Source organism: Mizuhopecten yessoensis, unplaced genomic scaffold (assembly GCF_002113885.1).
Source record: "Mizuhopecten yessoensis strain PY_sf001 unplaced genomic scaffold, ASM211388v2 scaffold5519, whole genome shotgun sequence".
Classification (NCBI taxonomy): Eukaryota; Metazoa; Mollusca; class Bivalvia; order Pectinida; family Pectinidae; genus Mizuhopecten; species Mizuhopecten yessoensis.
Window position 1 is genome coordinate 1203403 of NW_018406089.1, and position 15885 is coordinate 1219287.

At 33.7% G+C, this 15885-nt stretch overlaps 1 protein-coding gene across 8 annotated transcripts in view; it reads right to left on the reverse strand.

Annotated features, from left to right (window-relative positions):
* Positions 1–483: 483 nt before the first annotated feature.
* The window catches only part of LOC110450829 (glutamic acid-rich protein-like), a 43058-nt gene continuing 27656 nt past the window's right edge, over positions 484–15885 (reverse strand). Inside the window, exons 7-14 of one of the 8 annotated variants that reach the window (XM_021498587.1) lie at positions 15723–15862; positions 14314–14331; positions 10208–10228; positions 6680–6734; positions 4796–4844; positions 4369–4394; positions 3035–3625; positions 484–3004 (exon numbers count right to left, since the gene is read on the reverse strand). In XM_021498587.1, the coding sequence (XP_021354262.1) occupies positions 2945–3004; positions 3035–3625; positions 4369–4394; positions 4796–4844; positions 6680–6734; positions 10208–10228; positions 14314–14331; positions 15723–15862 (960 nt within the window). In that variant the 3' untranslated portion in view covers positions 484–2944. Of the gene's footprint in view, positions 3626–4368; positions 4395–4795; positions 4845–6679; positions 6735–10207; positions 10229–10254; positions 11765–14313; positions 14332–15722; positions 15863–15885 lie in introns of those variants that run through there. The other 7 variants (XM_021498583.1, XM_021498585.1, XM_021498586.1 and 4 more) reach the window with 7 other exon arrangements.

Sequence of the window (15885 nt, forward strand, 5' to 3'; positions counted from 1 at the left end):
TTTTCAGTCACATGAGATTGTCAATTTTCTTATATATTTTCCTCGCATTTGTTAAATACTCTATCATAGATATTCATATGTCAAAGACCCTGTATCCTAAATATAAAGCATTATTTGTATACACAGTGCAAAAACAATTAAGTCCCATCATTAACTATATTTCATATACATCATCACAGTGACTTTACTTGTAAAACTATGGACGGAAACAATTTGTCGATAATTATAGATCAATAATATTCTTAAGCATCAAATATTTCACTATAGCACAAGATATCATTAACCTCAAGAAGTCTTAAACAAACTCAGTCCTAATCTCAGAAACAAATATTATCAGCTTACAAAACAAGTCATATACAACTTTAATCGATTCAATTTGTTCATTGTATTGTGTATTCCATACAGATTTAATTTAGAACCCTTTCACCACTGTAGACCATAATGGACTCATCAATATCAATGCATGGTAGAGTCTACTAAAGTTACATAGGGGTGACAGGGCAAGGATTCCTGTCCCACTGCAGACAAAACACTATATACGTGTATACAGTATAATGATCAGGGGGTCCTCGTCTGGCCCTGTTGTATTATTTTTATAATCAGAACAATGTTGTTGATTGTTTGTTCTTCATTTCATCTTTACAATGTTTTACATGAAAGTTCTGCAAGATAATTAGGTTTTATGATATACCAAAGTTTTACTTTCTACAAAATGTATGTATTAAACGTGTCGCAACGTTTGAAGACCGTCTGGTCCCTTCACTCACTCAGTCATAGCTTGACAAAGGCACCAGGCGGTCTTGAAACGCTGTGTGTAGAAAGCAAAACTTTGATATTAGGTATATCCAAACTGATGACTCTATTTAAAGATGCAAGGTTTTATGGTCTATTTTTTAGAACTTTTTTTATCACTAAGCTATAGTCATGGCAGAAACAAAAACAAAACCCCCCCAAAAAAAACAGATTCCAAAGCACGGTAACAGTATTTGGCAGTGGTACAATAATCTGCACACCACAGACATCACACTTAGGGCTGCAACAATACACCTACGATACACCTACGTAATGATACGTATCATGGTATGATGTTTACAATACATACGTATCACGATACAGATATCTGCTCAAAAGGCCAACTTCATGATGACTGAGTACAGGATTTTACAGAGCTTTACCATAGACTTTAATAGTAAATACTGTCAAAACATACTTTTTGTATGATTTTTTGTACTTTTGTAAAGTGGACATGCATCTTTACCAAAACAATAAGTAAACTCTTAAAGTTTACGGAAAAAAAGTAGAAGATTGATAACTTCAGTACCCTTAAGTGTTTTGCGATGCAGGAAAAAACAAACAATTCTAAATATATATATATATGATACACACAAGAAAGTGTCATGATAGGATACGGTGTTAAATATCGTGGCAGCCGTACGATTTCATATGAAAAGTGAATGATAAGCATCACAAATACAAAGCATTTGAATATATGTTGATATAGCAACTCTGCAATCAAATATGAAAAAAGTTTGTATTTCACATTTACAAGTCATGACAACATATACCACAGTGTACACACATAGCAGCTATGGTATCGAAATAATTCTTACATATATTTTCTAAAAAAATAAATTTATATACATTTTTCCCCACCCAATAATCTACCATACACAGGAAAGACACCTAACCTCAAAATGTTTAGTTCATGGTGTTCATGAAAGTAAAACCCTATAATACTGTTCAATATACTCAGAGTACACGGATACACTTACATTGCATACCGAGTGTTTTATATCACATATACAGTAATAATACACAGAGTAATAGTTGTACACTTGCGGATATTTTCACAACTGTTGTGAATGTGTAAAATAAAAATAAATTCTCAGAAAACATTAAGATAAATATATGAACATTTATAAATATATTAACAAAAATGACTGATACTGTTTATTCATTTTGTATGAAATTGAAAACATTAAGTTACAAAATAAACCGGAGCAGAAATACTGAAGGCACTAGGTTATACTATACTGAAGTATAAAATATAATTTTTATTTGATATTTAAGTTAAAAACTCTTCAAATATCAAAGTGGAATATCAAGTATTCTAATATAATTTTAAAAAACCCAATTCTGAACAATTTCAACAGAAACTCACTTTTAAAAGCACATGTATTTCTGGATAAGCAAGTCGAACTGTATATAAATTTATATATGTAAAGAAATGTAACATTTCAATATACATAAATGTGACAAAAATAATTGCTCAGAGCTACACTACATCAATGTATAGCGTACTTCAAAAAAGGTGACCACACCAGTTATTAAAAAAAAAAGCACTTTGATGACTGAGAGATCCACAATTATTTCAGATTTTTTTTTCCATTTGATTTTAAGATATGTATAAATATATGTATTAGAACTTGTTGTTCCATTTTTTTTTTTTCATGCTTTAACTTTTTAGGAGAAATCACAACAACTGTAGAATTTGGCTTAAAATAAGTGAAATTCATTATTTAAAGCAATGGTCTTTCAATGTTATCTGTGAGAATGACAGGAGCACTTTATTTTTCAAAATGATTTTAAAGCATTATAGATTAATCGTCATCACAGGAAAGAAAATTCTAGATTTTTAAAAGAATAAATTCTGGTGTACTTCTATATTTCACATTTGACAAAATGATACCCCTCCCTACATACAGATAAACTGTTTATCATGTCACACAAAATGATACCCCTCCCTACATACAGATAAACTGTTTATCATGTCACACAAAATGATACCCCTCCCTACATACAGATAAACTGTTTATCATGTCACACAAAATGATACCCCTCCCTACATACAGATAAACTGTTTATCATGTCACACAAAATGACATAATTACGACAAAGCAAGAACTGTAATCATTAAGCAATAATCTGACCCCAGAACCACTGTTTATGTTTCATCAACATTTTCGTCCTTTGCCTTTTCGTCCGACACCTCTTCCTCCTCGACCTTTTCGTCCGACACCTCTTCCTCCTCGACCTTTTCCTCTGTAGGCGGTTCATCGGCTGCCTCCTGTGCACTGTCATCCTGAACCACATTCTTTTCTTCATTGTCCTCATTTGTGTTACCATCGACAATTTCGTCATCCTTCCCATCAACTTTGTCTTCTATTTCAACACCATTGTCCTCTGTTTTGTTCTGATCTAACTTTTCTTTAATCTCCTCCTCTTCCGTTTTCCTCATTTTCCAATTCTCATCTTCATCATCTTTCTCACCTTCCTCTACGTCATCAACATTTTTCTCTTTCTCATTATCATCATCTACTGCAACCACATTATTATCTGTGTTTATAACATCGTCAGGGTTTTGTCGCCCGTCTGCTCTTTCAGGTTTGTCAAATTCATCTTCCACAGTTTCCTCTGCCTTTCCACTTCCATCTTCATTTTTAACGGATGCCTTGTCTGACCGCTGAGTGACTGGCGCACTGTCTTTGAAACCTTCTGCAATCTGATCTTCATGGAAGGACTTTTTACGAATTACCGCGCCTTTCACACTTAAATCCTCCTCTCTGTCTCCGTCATTGTCCCAGCCATGCAGAGGACTCTTGCCTCTTTCTATCTCAGTATTATCCTTGTGAGAAAAAATTAAGAAAAGTGTTGACTATACTCTTGCGATTAAATATCTTTTATTGGGTCCAAGATTTCTTGCTAAATCAAAATTTTACTTCAATACTTTAAAAACTTCTTACTAAATCAAAAGATATGAAAGTTTTTATTGAAACCTAAATTATGAGTCTCTGGGACTTTCAATGAACATTTTGAAACTTTTGGTGGATATTTTGAGACTTTTGGTGGATATATTCGAGACTTTCAGTGTTCAATATATTGGGATATTTAGTGAAGATTTCAGGACTTTCATTGAATATATTCTTACCTTCAGTGTATGATTTGGGACTTTGAGTGAATGATTTGGGACTTTGTGTAAATATTTTAGGAATTTCAGTGCATATGTTGAACTTTCAGTTAACATTTTGGGACTTTCAGCGAATGATTTTGGATTTTCAGTGAACAATTTTGGAATTACAGTGAATATTTTTGGATTTTCAGTGAACATTTTGGGACTTTCAAATGATTTGGGATTTTTAAAATGAAGAACTTTCAGTGACCATTTTGGGACTTTCATTGACTTTTCAGTGTTGGCTAATGAACAAAAATCAATCTGTTTGAAATGTACCAAATGAAGGTAGAGATATATTCACTTTGTTTCGTTCTGATAAAAATAGCTTTCCATAGAAAAACAAACTAAGATACCAACATATTCAATTCTTAATTTTATATAAATGGATTCTATCTAAAGAAAAAAACAAAGCTTACCATTTTCCTTGTGGTCATAATATTCTCTGAAATATGAAAGAGATAATAAATGAACACAATGAATTAAATACTTTTGCCTTTTAACATGGAAATATTTAGAAATACAAATAAACATAATATGGGTTTAACTCATTCACCCCTGAAATTTCATAAATAGCCAATTTGCCACCTCATACCAGGGAGGATGATGGTATACAAATCATTGAAACATCCTTATCCGGGTGGGGGGTCGGGGGGACATGGTGGCGGCATTAAGTGTCACGAATATTAAATTTAAGGCCGAGACTGGGCAACTATTGCAAACATAAACTCAGAAAATGTTTAAAGATTGAAAAACACTAAAATATGAATACTGCTAAGTTAAACACTTTAACAGTACTGACAAAAATACAATTGTAGCCTTATCGAGTGGGTGTTTTAAACTTACCAAGACTTTTGGCCCTGTCTTTCTTCTCTGCAGCTTCATCTACTGAAACCTGAAAGGGATAAAAAATATTTATTTCAAACCATCTGTTATCAAGTTGTGAAGTGCAATTCAGAGGTAAGTTTTTGACTGTGTCATCATCTTATCCTGCATTAAGCCCAGGGGCTTCAACACATATATCTTCAGTTCAAAGTTGTGGGAGAAGGTGGGCTTATTAAAGGACTATGAAGTGTCATCTGATGGCATTTCTAATGAACTACAATAGATATATGGATGGGCTTATTACCAGGCTTACTGATGTATAAACACAGTTCTATACATGCAAGATAAACATGATATTTATCATGAGAATGTTTATGTTTTCAACATTAAAAATTAATATTTTTGTCTCCTGACAAAGAATTGATTGTCAACGACCAACAAATTTATAAACTCACCACAAATTTTAATCGTAATCAATACAAACTAAGTGCATAATTCCAATAGCCTCAATATATTTTTTTCCCCTATAGTTCAGTGGTAGAGTACCTGACTAGAAAGTCTAGGATCATGGTTTCAACACCCAGCAAAAGCACATAATTCATTTCACTACTTTTTGCCAATCACAAACTGGTGCCTTTGACCTTTCCTGTTCAAGGTAGAGGAGAACACTTCGCTCGCAAAGATCAATAGAACCTGGGTGGTGGTTGTCTCTGAGGTCAAAGAATTGGAAAAAGTGGGGAAGAGTAAAGGTGCATTGTACGTAGTGTCTAAGTGGCCTTACTGCATACTTCCCACCTCTCACAATGAAAAAGTGTAGGCAATAAATCACTTGCTACCACAGTCCACTGCACACATAATCCTCTTTCAAGGCCAATCATGAGTACATGACCATGAAAGGGTGTGTGCCCAGTGGACTGTGGTCACAAATGCTGTAAGAAAGGGGAGATAATCAATCAGTAAAACAATACAGGGAAAAGGATAAACTTATATAATAAGTTGACACATTTAAAATAAGAAAAAAGAAGAAGTTAAAAATGGTAATTCATGATTGATAAACAAACAAAAAGATTTCCTTATCACGTGAGAGGATAAGCATTTCCTGGAAAAGTTTATAATCTTTAGAAGCTGTTCCTTTATACAAAATTGCACATTCAAATATACCATTAATGAAAGAACTGGAATTCCTTAGAGATTGTTAAACCCTTATATTGTATGCATGAAAATGGTTTCAATATCCTGTACCTTTGCCACATCTTGAAAATTAAACTGAAAATGTAGTCAGAAATTCAACATTGTTTCCCGTATTTTGTTCCTATTGTTGAACAGACACTCCTTAACTTCCCTGACACTGGAGCTGGATAGTAATCCAAAAACACTTGTATCCATTATGAAGGATACACTCAGACTGGGCTATTGAGAATAAAGACAATCTTACCTGGTTGTGATTATTACTCACACAGGTACATGTAAATTATCTGCAGTGTAGAGTAGATAAAAAGATTGTCCAGGTGAACATTCTTTACTCAATTTTTCTGTTTTGTTCGAGTTGGGCAGCATGCAGTAAGCCAGTTATTGCATGATTTCTCGTCACTCGGGACTTATTACACCCTCGCTTCGCTCGGGTGTAATAAATCCCTTGTTACTCGAAAACCATGCAATAACCTTTACTTACAACATCTGGCTAAGGGGAATTTCCCTAAAGTTCAGTGATAGAGCACCTCAGTAGAAAGTCGGAGGTCATTGGTTAAATCCCCAGCGAACGCACATACTCTCTTTTCACCACTTCCTTCCAAGAACATTAATATCCTCTCTGAGTCAAACTGATCCTGACAACAACTCACCAGTTTATCAAGACATTCGATCATATTTAACGAATTATATATAAATAAGTTTTATGTCACTCACCTTTGACTTGCCACTGTTGAGGGGGCGGTGACTTGACATTCGTGAGGATGGCCCACTGTATAGGGAGGTAGAAAGTAGGGAAGCAGGGGATGAGGTATACAACACATTTTGATAATTAAATGTTTATTTTAATTAATTTTAGTGGAAATAATATTTTTTTTTTTTTTTTCAATTTTGAAGATTTTTTTTTTTTCAATTTTGAAAATGTGAAATGTGTTGTAAAAGGGACCAGAAAGAGGAAGGTTGGGGAAAAAAAAACAAAAAAAATAGTTAAGACATGTTTATAAAGATAATGAATAGTTATATATTCATAAAACAAAAAATCATCTTCATATTTCATAGCAACATATACATATAGACCTACACACCTATGACTACATGTGAAGGGTAAAGTGAGGGTATTAAATCTGTGAGGGTTGGGATGGAACAGGAAGCTAAAACAAAACTAGTTGAGTCATTTAGACATCAATGAATCAACTATGAAATCTTGGAGGAAAAGACTAGTGAGCTTCAACGAACTTTTGTTGGTTCATACACAAAGAGACAGAGAATGAAGATCAAAGTTGTAACCTAATATTCCTATCATCTAGACCAAACATCATACAGATAGAATACGTAAAGTTTGCTAACAGTGAAAACTGTCGAATCAGACACCCTGTGTGATCCAACAACTTGGTTGTGTAAGAGAGTGTTTCATAATATACAGGTTTTGTTTAATAATAATAATAATAATAATAATAATAAAAGACTTTATTTATACTCGATAATAACATGTTGAGTCACAGACTCTTCTCACACATGGCCAAGAACATATATACAAGTATGTACAACACAATAAAGATTATAGAGCTGTATATCAGATTTCACAGGATGTCACAGGAAATCAGGGGTCACTTTACACAGGTTTCAAAGTAACATGTTAATATGCCATCTTATGGCTGTTTATAAGATTTACATGATGTCAAAGAATACTCAGGGTGTCGGATTAGAACATGTTCAAGGTGATAATTAAATATACCATCTTATAGCATTTTACAACCTTTTACAGTATGTCACAGAATACTCAGGTGTCAGATTAGACAGGTTTCAAAGTAAGATTTATATTCTATCTTGTTGCTATATATGAGATTTCACAGGATGTCACAGAATACTCAGGGGTTAGATTAGACAGGTTTCATGATAAGAATTTAATACACTATGTAGGTAGTGCTATCTACATATATGATGGTCTGGAGGATTAAATCCTCAGAGTATACTCTGTAATGATTTGTTAGTGTCTGCACTGAAAACAAACAACAAGAAGAAAAAAAGATACAAACATTTAGATCTAGATCACAAAAACACTGCAGATGTTATTATGGAAAAAAAGTTGGAACCAATCATAGGAGAAAATGTCATTCCTACAGTTCCTAATAAACCTCTGTTTTATTCCTTGTTTGTGACAGTTCATACATGGGTCATCTGTTTCTTCAGATATGTAACTTAAGTTGAGAACATGTATTCTACGAAATGAGATTTTAGCTATCACTAAAATACAAGCTCCAAATTCCAAAATGATTATGTAATGATTAAATATAAAATAAAAGCTGAAATACTCTCAAAATGATAATGATTCTCTAGGGATCAAATTAAAATAAAAGCTCCAATACTCAAAAGAGATGATTTAAGGATCAAATTTAAAATATAAGCTCCAATACTCCAAAACGAAGATCAAAATATAAAATTTTAAATAAAAAATGCACTACTCCAAAAGGAAAATCGAAAGTAAGAAACTTGAAGTAAGAACTACAAATATTCCCACAGGAAGGAAACCTGACATGAAATCTCCAAATAATAAAACGATGATGGCACCCAAAGATTGTCAAAGGCTACAAGAGCAGGATACTGAAAGAATGATTTGAAAACTTAAAAAAGAAAACGTTAAAAATAGTTGGATCAGATTATTATTACTTGCTCGATCAATAATGAATTTTTGTGTACAGAAATCTTATTTTTTTGTTAAGATTTATGTAACAATTAAGAACTGGATTCCTCCATTATTGCAGATGATATGTCATTTTCATATATGTGCCTTAAATATGGTATTTCTTATTTGAGGTGTACATAAGAGATTATAAAATGTGAAATACTTTCTTTTTTTACAGTGTTAAATGCCATACAAAATCAATACTTATCATACACAGTATGTATAGATGTACACGAAAGGATTTTTAAATTTAAACTAATTTCTCAGAACACATAACCAAGAGCTTTATGATGAGGTAAGAAATTAAATAAATAAATATCACAGTCACACAACCAAACAATTTTACACTACATTACAAAGAGGAAGTCTGGTTATGTTGTTGTAAGCTGGAGCATTCTGAGAGGGTGAGAGCTGAGTGAGGGTGAGGCAGCGGAGAGGGCTGAATAAAACGATATTGAGATGTACCTAAATTGTCACCAACACAACTATGCTGATTCACCTTGATCATCTTGATTTCCTAAAACACCTTAAAATAACTTCTGCAGCTGTTCACATCCTAATATAATTGTTTTTTTGCAATAGACTTCAGTGGGGGAAAAAAGGAAAAATTGCATCAAATCTACAATAGTTATCTCCCCTGAATATTTTGGTTGTCTCCCCTGAATATATTTTGGTTAATTCCCTTGAATATTTTGGTTATCTTCCTTGAATATGTTGGTTGTCTCCCCTGAATATTTTGGTTATATCCCTTGGATATATTTTGGTTATCTCCCTGAATATTCTGTTAATCTCCCTTGAATTACCATAAAAAATGAATGATTCATGATTGTGAGAAAATATTTTTGAATAGTGAATCAGAATTAGTTGTGTATATGACAATTAGTAAGTATATAATCTCAAGATGATGATGGAGTCATAATACACTGATGTTACCATTCTACAATGGGAAAATATATGATCTATATCCCATTTCAAGTGATATCTACAGAATCTACAAATAGCTAATAGTGAAATTGAATTTATTAATTGCATGGTTTTCCAATTATTTAGTGGAAAAAGATGGAAGAACATATTTAAATTAGTACCTGTATTCACTTAGTAATACAATTAAGTGAGCTACAATTGATCTACAGTCGTAAAGGTGTGGCCTGTTTATTGTATACAATATTGATTCACAACCACTGAAAGCCATAGGACCCTTCCTGTAATGGAGAGCTGGGCCGATATTCATGAAACTGGTGATTCACCCCAAACTTGGATTGTGTGCTGAAACCAACTTTCTTATAACTTGCTTATATCATGTGACATGGTCAAAATTTTAGGAGGAAACATTGTAAATGGTATTCCATTTGAAATCATTCCAAAATTATTGTAAGTCATTGAGAAAATGATTTTTTTATTTATTTATTTCTGGAGCAAGAAAATTAGCTTGAGCGCATGCAGAGTCCCAGTTTGAGCACAGGAACAGTTTCGTAAATACAGGCCCTGGACTACTCAAATGTAAACAGGTATTATTATATGTGACAATGAAAATGAAGGTCAGCAAAAACATAACTACTTACCAAGATGGCATTTTAACAACCCTAAAGGTGGAAAGTGACATTATCACAATGAAACGATCACCAAGAATTTCTAGCTTCCACATTTTTTTTTTTTAAAACAAAGTCAGTAGATTTGTTATTTTAGAGCAAATTTGATATAATGAGCAATCAAGACAGGTTGGATTTGGACAAAAAAATAAGAATGTATAAAAAAAGATAGAAAAAAGATATATTGAAAATGTGAAATATTTATAAAATATCCATGATACAGTTTGCAGAACACTTTCTGGCTGAATGCTTAAAATTGATGCCAGCTGAAAAAATCTACATCGCTGAACACACATGAACATATAAAATGCTTCCAATTAAAGAATCTAACAGTTTATATAAATGAATATATTTTAATCAAGGATATAAATTATGAAATTGTTGTGTTTTTTCCATAACAAAATAAATAAATGATCATTGCTTTATTGCATTTCTTAAACATGAAAAAGGACAGAGGAAAATGTACAAACTTCATGGCTGGAAAGTTTTAATATTTGTTCATAGTACTTACAGAGATGATGTTGTATGAGGGTTAGAAGATTGTTTTATCTAATTTAAGATGGATCTAACCTTTCTATACTTGTAATTTTGCTACATATTAATATCAATTCAATTCACTCCCATACTAAATTAAGTCTATTATGTATAGCACCAGTAATAGATTAAGGTAAATGATATTCTACGTCTAAATGATTTTTGCAATCATTGGCTGCAATTTTGAGGAAGATTGGTGCCTGCGTGCCGCTAATTTTAAATGATAATCCACCTCCAGGTAAAGTTTTACGACAGTCACATTCCACAGGCTCCGTAATCTGAGACATCATTATCCTAGAATTAGGTTTTCTCTTGGGAAACTTCTGAAGTAATTCCTCGTGTGCGAGATCTCTGTTCCGATTCCTGCGGTCAGAGCTTAGACTCCTACTTTTGTGGTCAGTCCTTTGAGCAGTTTTAGGAGGAGGTGCCGAGTGGGAGATCTTCTTGTAGTTCTGAGTGTGCGAATTCTGGTTCCCGTAAACTCTTCGGTTGATCCGAGTTCTACGATGCTTCAACCCCATGTTGTTAAAGATCACATCCTCATATGTGGTACGCACTTTTTTTGGCTGCGGGTAATTTTCAAGCAGTTTTACCATACAGTCACCGAGTGCTTGCATCTCACCGTGTGACAGGATATCAATAATGCTGAGTGGTGTATCATGAACTTGAATATGCTTGATTTTGACCTTACTGACCGGCCTGGAGTTATTCGACTCTGATGTGACCTCCGGCTCTCCCTTGGCCACTTCAATATCTTCTTCCTGCCAGTCATCGTCTTGGATACCAGACTCCTCGCTGACCGACTTTGGAACAGGCTTGTTTTGATTGTGGTTACACATCTGACAGCTGGACATAGGACGTGGGGCCAGAGGCATCGCAGGAGAGATAGAAGGTGTGACCGAGGAATGGCCATCTTCAATAGAAGGGGAGGGAGAGGAGCTACGAAACAACTCCCGATAATTGTCCATGAAGTTCACTCTGGGTCGTATGAACCTTCTGCAGTTACAGGCACAGCAAGGCAGACAGAGGGAAAGAAAATATTAGGAAGTTTTAGAAAGAATGAAAATGATAGAAAGAAAAGTTAAATAAGAAATTAGACAGAATGTGAATATACATATATTTTTTTATATTCTACCTTAATATGAAACAGAAGTATAGAAAAAAGGAGTATGAACAAGAGTTGAGTCGGTGTTGAATCATTCACCTCTACATTTTATGAGAGGGATTATGGAATGAAAATGATATAATAATACACAGAAGTAGAGCAGAAATATCAGCTTTTCAAAAGCCGACTCAGTCTTCATGGTTTTATAGATATATTGGACATTTAAAAATAAATTCTGCCCTGTAAAAATGTATATCATAAATTCAATAACTATACACACAAAATCCTCATTTTGTTTTTCTGTTTTAAAATAACATTACAATGATCTTGATACATATAACAAGAGGCCCAGAGGGCCTGTATCGCTCACCTAGATATCTAGGCAATCATGGCAAAATATTCTCCAAAAGAGAATAGACCAGACCCTAAGGCCAATCCTTGTAGCATATATGTATTAGGTTTTTCATGCAAGCAAATTTATGTATGGTTATAGGATGGGGAGCTCAACTGTTTCCAAGCTGTGACTTAGAAACTAGGTCTCTAAGGTTGTGGCCAGAACCAAGGATCAATTCTAATATCATGACTGCATTCATCTCTTTATGCCCAACAATTGTATATATAGTTTTGGGTTGGGATCTTAACCGTTTCCAAGTTATGACCCAGGGACTTTGTCTCCAAGGGTGGGGCCAGACCCCATGACTATCCTTGAAGCATATGTGCATTCTTCTCTTTATCACTCAGCTATTGTATATATGGTTATAGAGTGGGAATCTCAACCATTTCCAAGTAATACACTTTTATTGTATGTAGCAATAAAGCCAAATTGCCCCCTTTTGGCACTGCCCCTCAGCCCCCTGGGGGGTCAGCCCCTCCATTTGTACAATTTTGAATCCCCCACCACCTAGGGATATTTCCAGTCAAATATGGTTGATACCCATCTCTTAGTTCCAGAGAAGAAGTCGCATAAATAATATGGCCAAATAACCCTTTTTGGCCCTGCACCTCAGCCCCCTTGGGGGTCAGCCCCACCATTTGTACAATTTTGAATTCCTGCCTCCCATGAATGCTTACGACCAAATATGTTTGATGTCCAGTGCATAATTTTACAAAAGAAGTTATTTATTTCAATATAGCCAAATTGCCCCCTTTTGGTCCCGCCCCTCAGCCCCCTACGGGGTCAGCCCAACCATTTGTACAATTTTGAACCTAAGAATGCTTCCAGTCAAATTTAGTTAAATTCCAATCAGTGGTTAAGAAGAAGAAGTCGTTTGAAGAAATTGTTGACGTATGGACGACGGACGCCACAGGATGGCATAAGGTCACCTTGGTCCTTCGGAACCAGTTGTTTAAAGCATTTTGTATTCATTCTGTATTTTTTTTTTTTTTTAAATCCATAAACGATTTTTTCCCTTTTTTTCCAAATCTTAGCTGTAAGCTAGCTCTTGTACAGAAGATTCAGATTCAGAAACTATCATGTGACTTCAACAGAATGCAAGATGAAAGGAGGGAACAATAGGAATGTACGGCAGGCAGTCAGAGGAGATCAGTTAATTGAGGAAACGGTGAAGGGAGAAAAAGGACTTCTGTTAGATTTTAGTACACCCATACAAACACATTACCTCCGTGGTACAATATGTACCCATGCACATGCTATTATTTCTCTAACCAAAGCCCCAGCTACCATTTCTGTAATCACACTTAACTCTCCGTTGAACTTAACAGAAATCAAATTTTCCTTAATTTTTCTCTCTCTTTAATGATGATTCAGAATTTTTTTCCCTCTCATATTTGTTGCCCGATGCCTTTAATATATATATTTACAATAACATTATTGTACCAAGGTTTTATTTACAAATTAATATTAGTCAGATACAGTATTTACATACAACTTTTGCAGATTAATCATTTTTGTGACAGTGAAATTGACGTGGTCAGGTGACATGTAAATTCAATACAGGTGAATAAGTGAACTCACTTTAAAAACAGACTTTAAATTTTCAAAACACAATGCAAAATATTTTTTAAATATGCGCAAAAATAGAACATTGTATAAAATCAAAAGCTGTAAATGGTTCAAAGACCTATAATACCAATTAATCAATGATTTTCCCCCGTGAAAATACGAATTTTATCAACAGGAGAGTTTAATTTGGCTACCATTTAACATGACACAACAGTCCCGTCCACCTGCCACATGTATACATATGATACACCCCTAACCAATCGTAAGCCAAACAGACACACTACATGCAATGAATTCTTTCAAGTATTACAAACTTTCTATCTCTGTCGCTGATGTTCAATATTAGAAAAGTTTAGATGTTGAGAATATTATAAAATTCTACAGAATCGCTTAAAAAATAAATTAATCAGATTGGAAATCAAGAAATTATGGAAGTATTAATTGTTTTTATTTAACATAATCTGAATGACCTCTTACCCATTCTTTAGTTTAGGACTGAAATATTATAAGCTCAAAAATTACTCTGATGAAAAGTATGGCTTAAATTGGTATTAAAATTTGGTTGGTGACATTTCATAATTGAAATTTGAACAAATTTCACAAAGACATGTTTTTAGCAATGCCTTGAAGTCAATATAGGCAAAACTAGTGTATTCATTTTTGAATGAACTACTATACATGCGTCTACAAGGAATTGGCTAACAATAGGTATACACCAGCATAAAACTAAACTATTACATTTACTACAATTGTTATACACAGAAGGCTATATTTCTATTACAGATAAATAACTACATTTCTATAAAATTTATGTATAGGACACAGTACATGTATAGGGGGGAAAGGAAATCACTCCTATTTAGGGACAAGGCAATGCATAACATGTAATAAGTTAATTTATATACAATATGTTTTAGATATATGCCATACAAAACATCTCTCTGAAACCTCAACCATTAATTGAAACAAATGAACCATTTTGAAATCTAAAATTTTGACGTAAGTTTTTCCATTCAATTTTTACTTTTTACATATTGTGATGCAATTTTGTGGGGAACCGTTAAAATATTTCACCGGTCATCTTCACATGATGTCACTTTGGTTCAGTACAAAACGACATCCCTTTGACTCCTCCAATTACCAGGAGGCTTCCTAGTGTGGACATTTATATTGAGGAAGTAATTTGTGCATACCTAAATGAAAATTCCTGTTCTAAAAATTCTAAAAACTACATCCCTTTGACTCTTCAAATTACCAGGAGGTTTTCATAGTGTGGACATTTATATTGAGGAAGTAATTTGTGCATATTTAAATGAAAATTCCTGTTCTAAAAATTCGTAACTATAGAAACTTTACAAATGTCTGGATTGGAAAGGTTCCACAATACATAGGTTCTAATATAAATCAAGTCTTCAATAAATTGATGATAATGTCAAGTGCTTCAAAATTAATACTTTTTACGAGTACTTACATTTGACTATTGAGAAATCTTGACAAAATTTTGATATCATTTAACCAATTTTGACAAAATTTTGATACCATTAATAAATTTTGGTGAATTCAACATAATTTAATCAATGTTGACAAAATAGTTTAAAGCCGAGTGTGGGATGTGATATAATTAAATAATAAATTAAACTCTGTGTAGCAGAATAATTATCTAAGGACATAAACATACGTCAAGTGATTTTCGCTGAATTGTTTTATTCTACTTAGTTACAGTAAATCATATCTAGGAGACTGCAGTTAACAGCAATCCAGTGATTGGAATCCAGTTTCCAAGATCTTTTTTTAAAAGATGGAAGGATCAAACGATTCAAGCACCTGTAGATAATGATTCGGCTATATTGCGGCTATATATTATGATTAACCAACACTGGACGTACCGAGGCTGGTTAGAGTACTGCCGTGACTTTGAAGTGTCCCGGAGATGTAATAATTCCTCCTCGTCCACCAGGTACTTCGACTTGAGTCGGATGTTGTTGCCGTTCATAAAGTACATGCGATCTACTCGATGTGACAGAATCTGCAGATATCGATGAGAAAGGA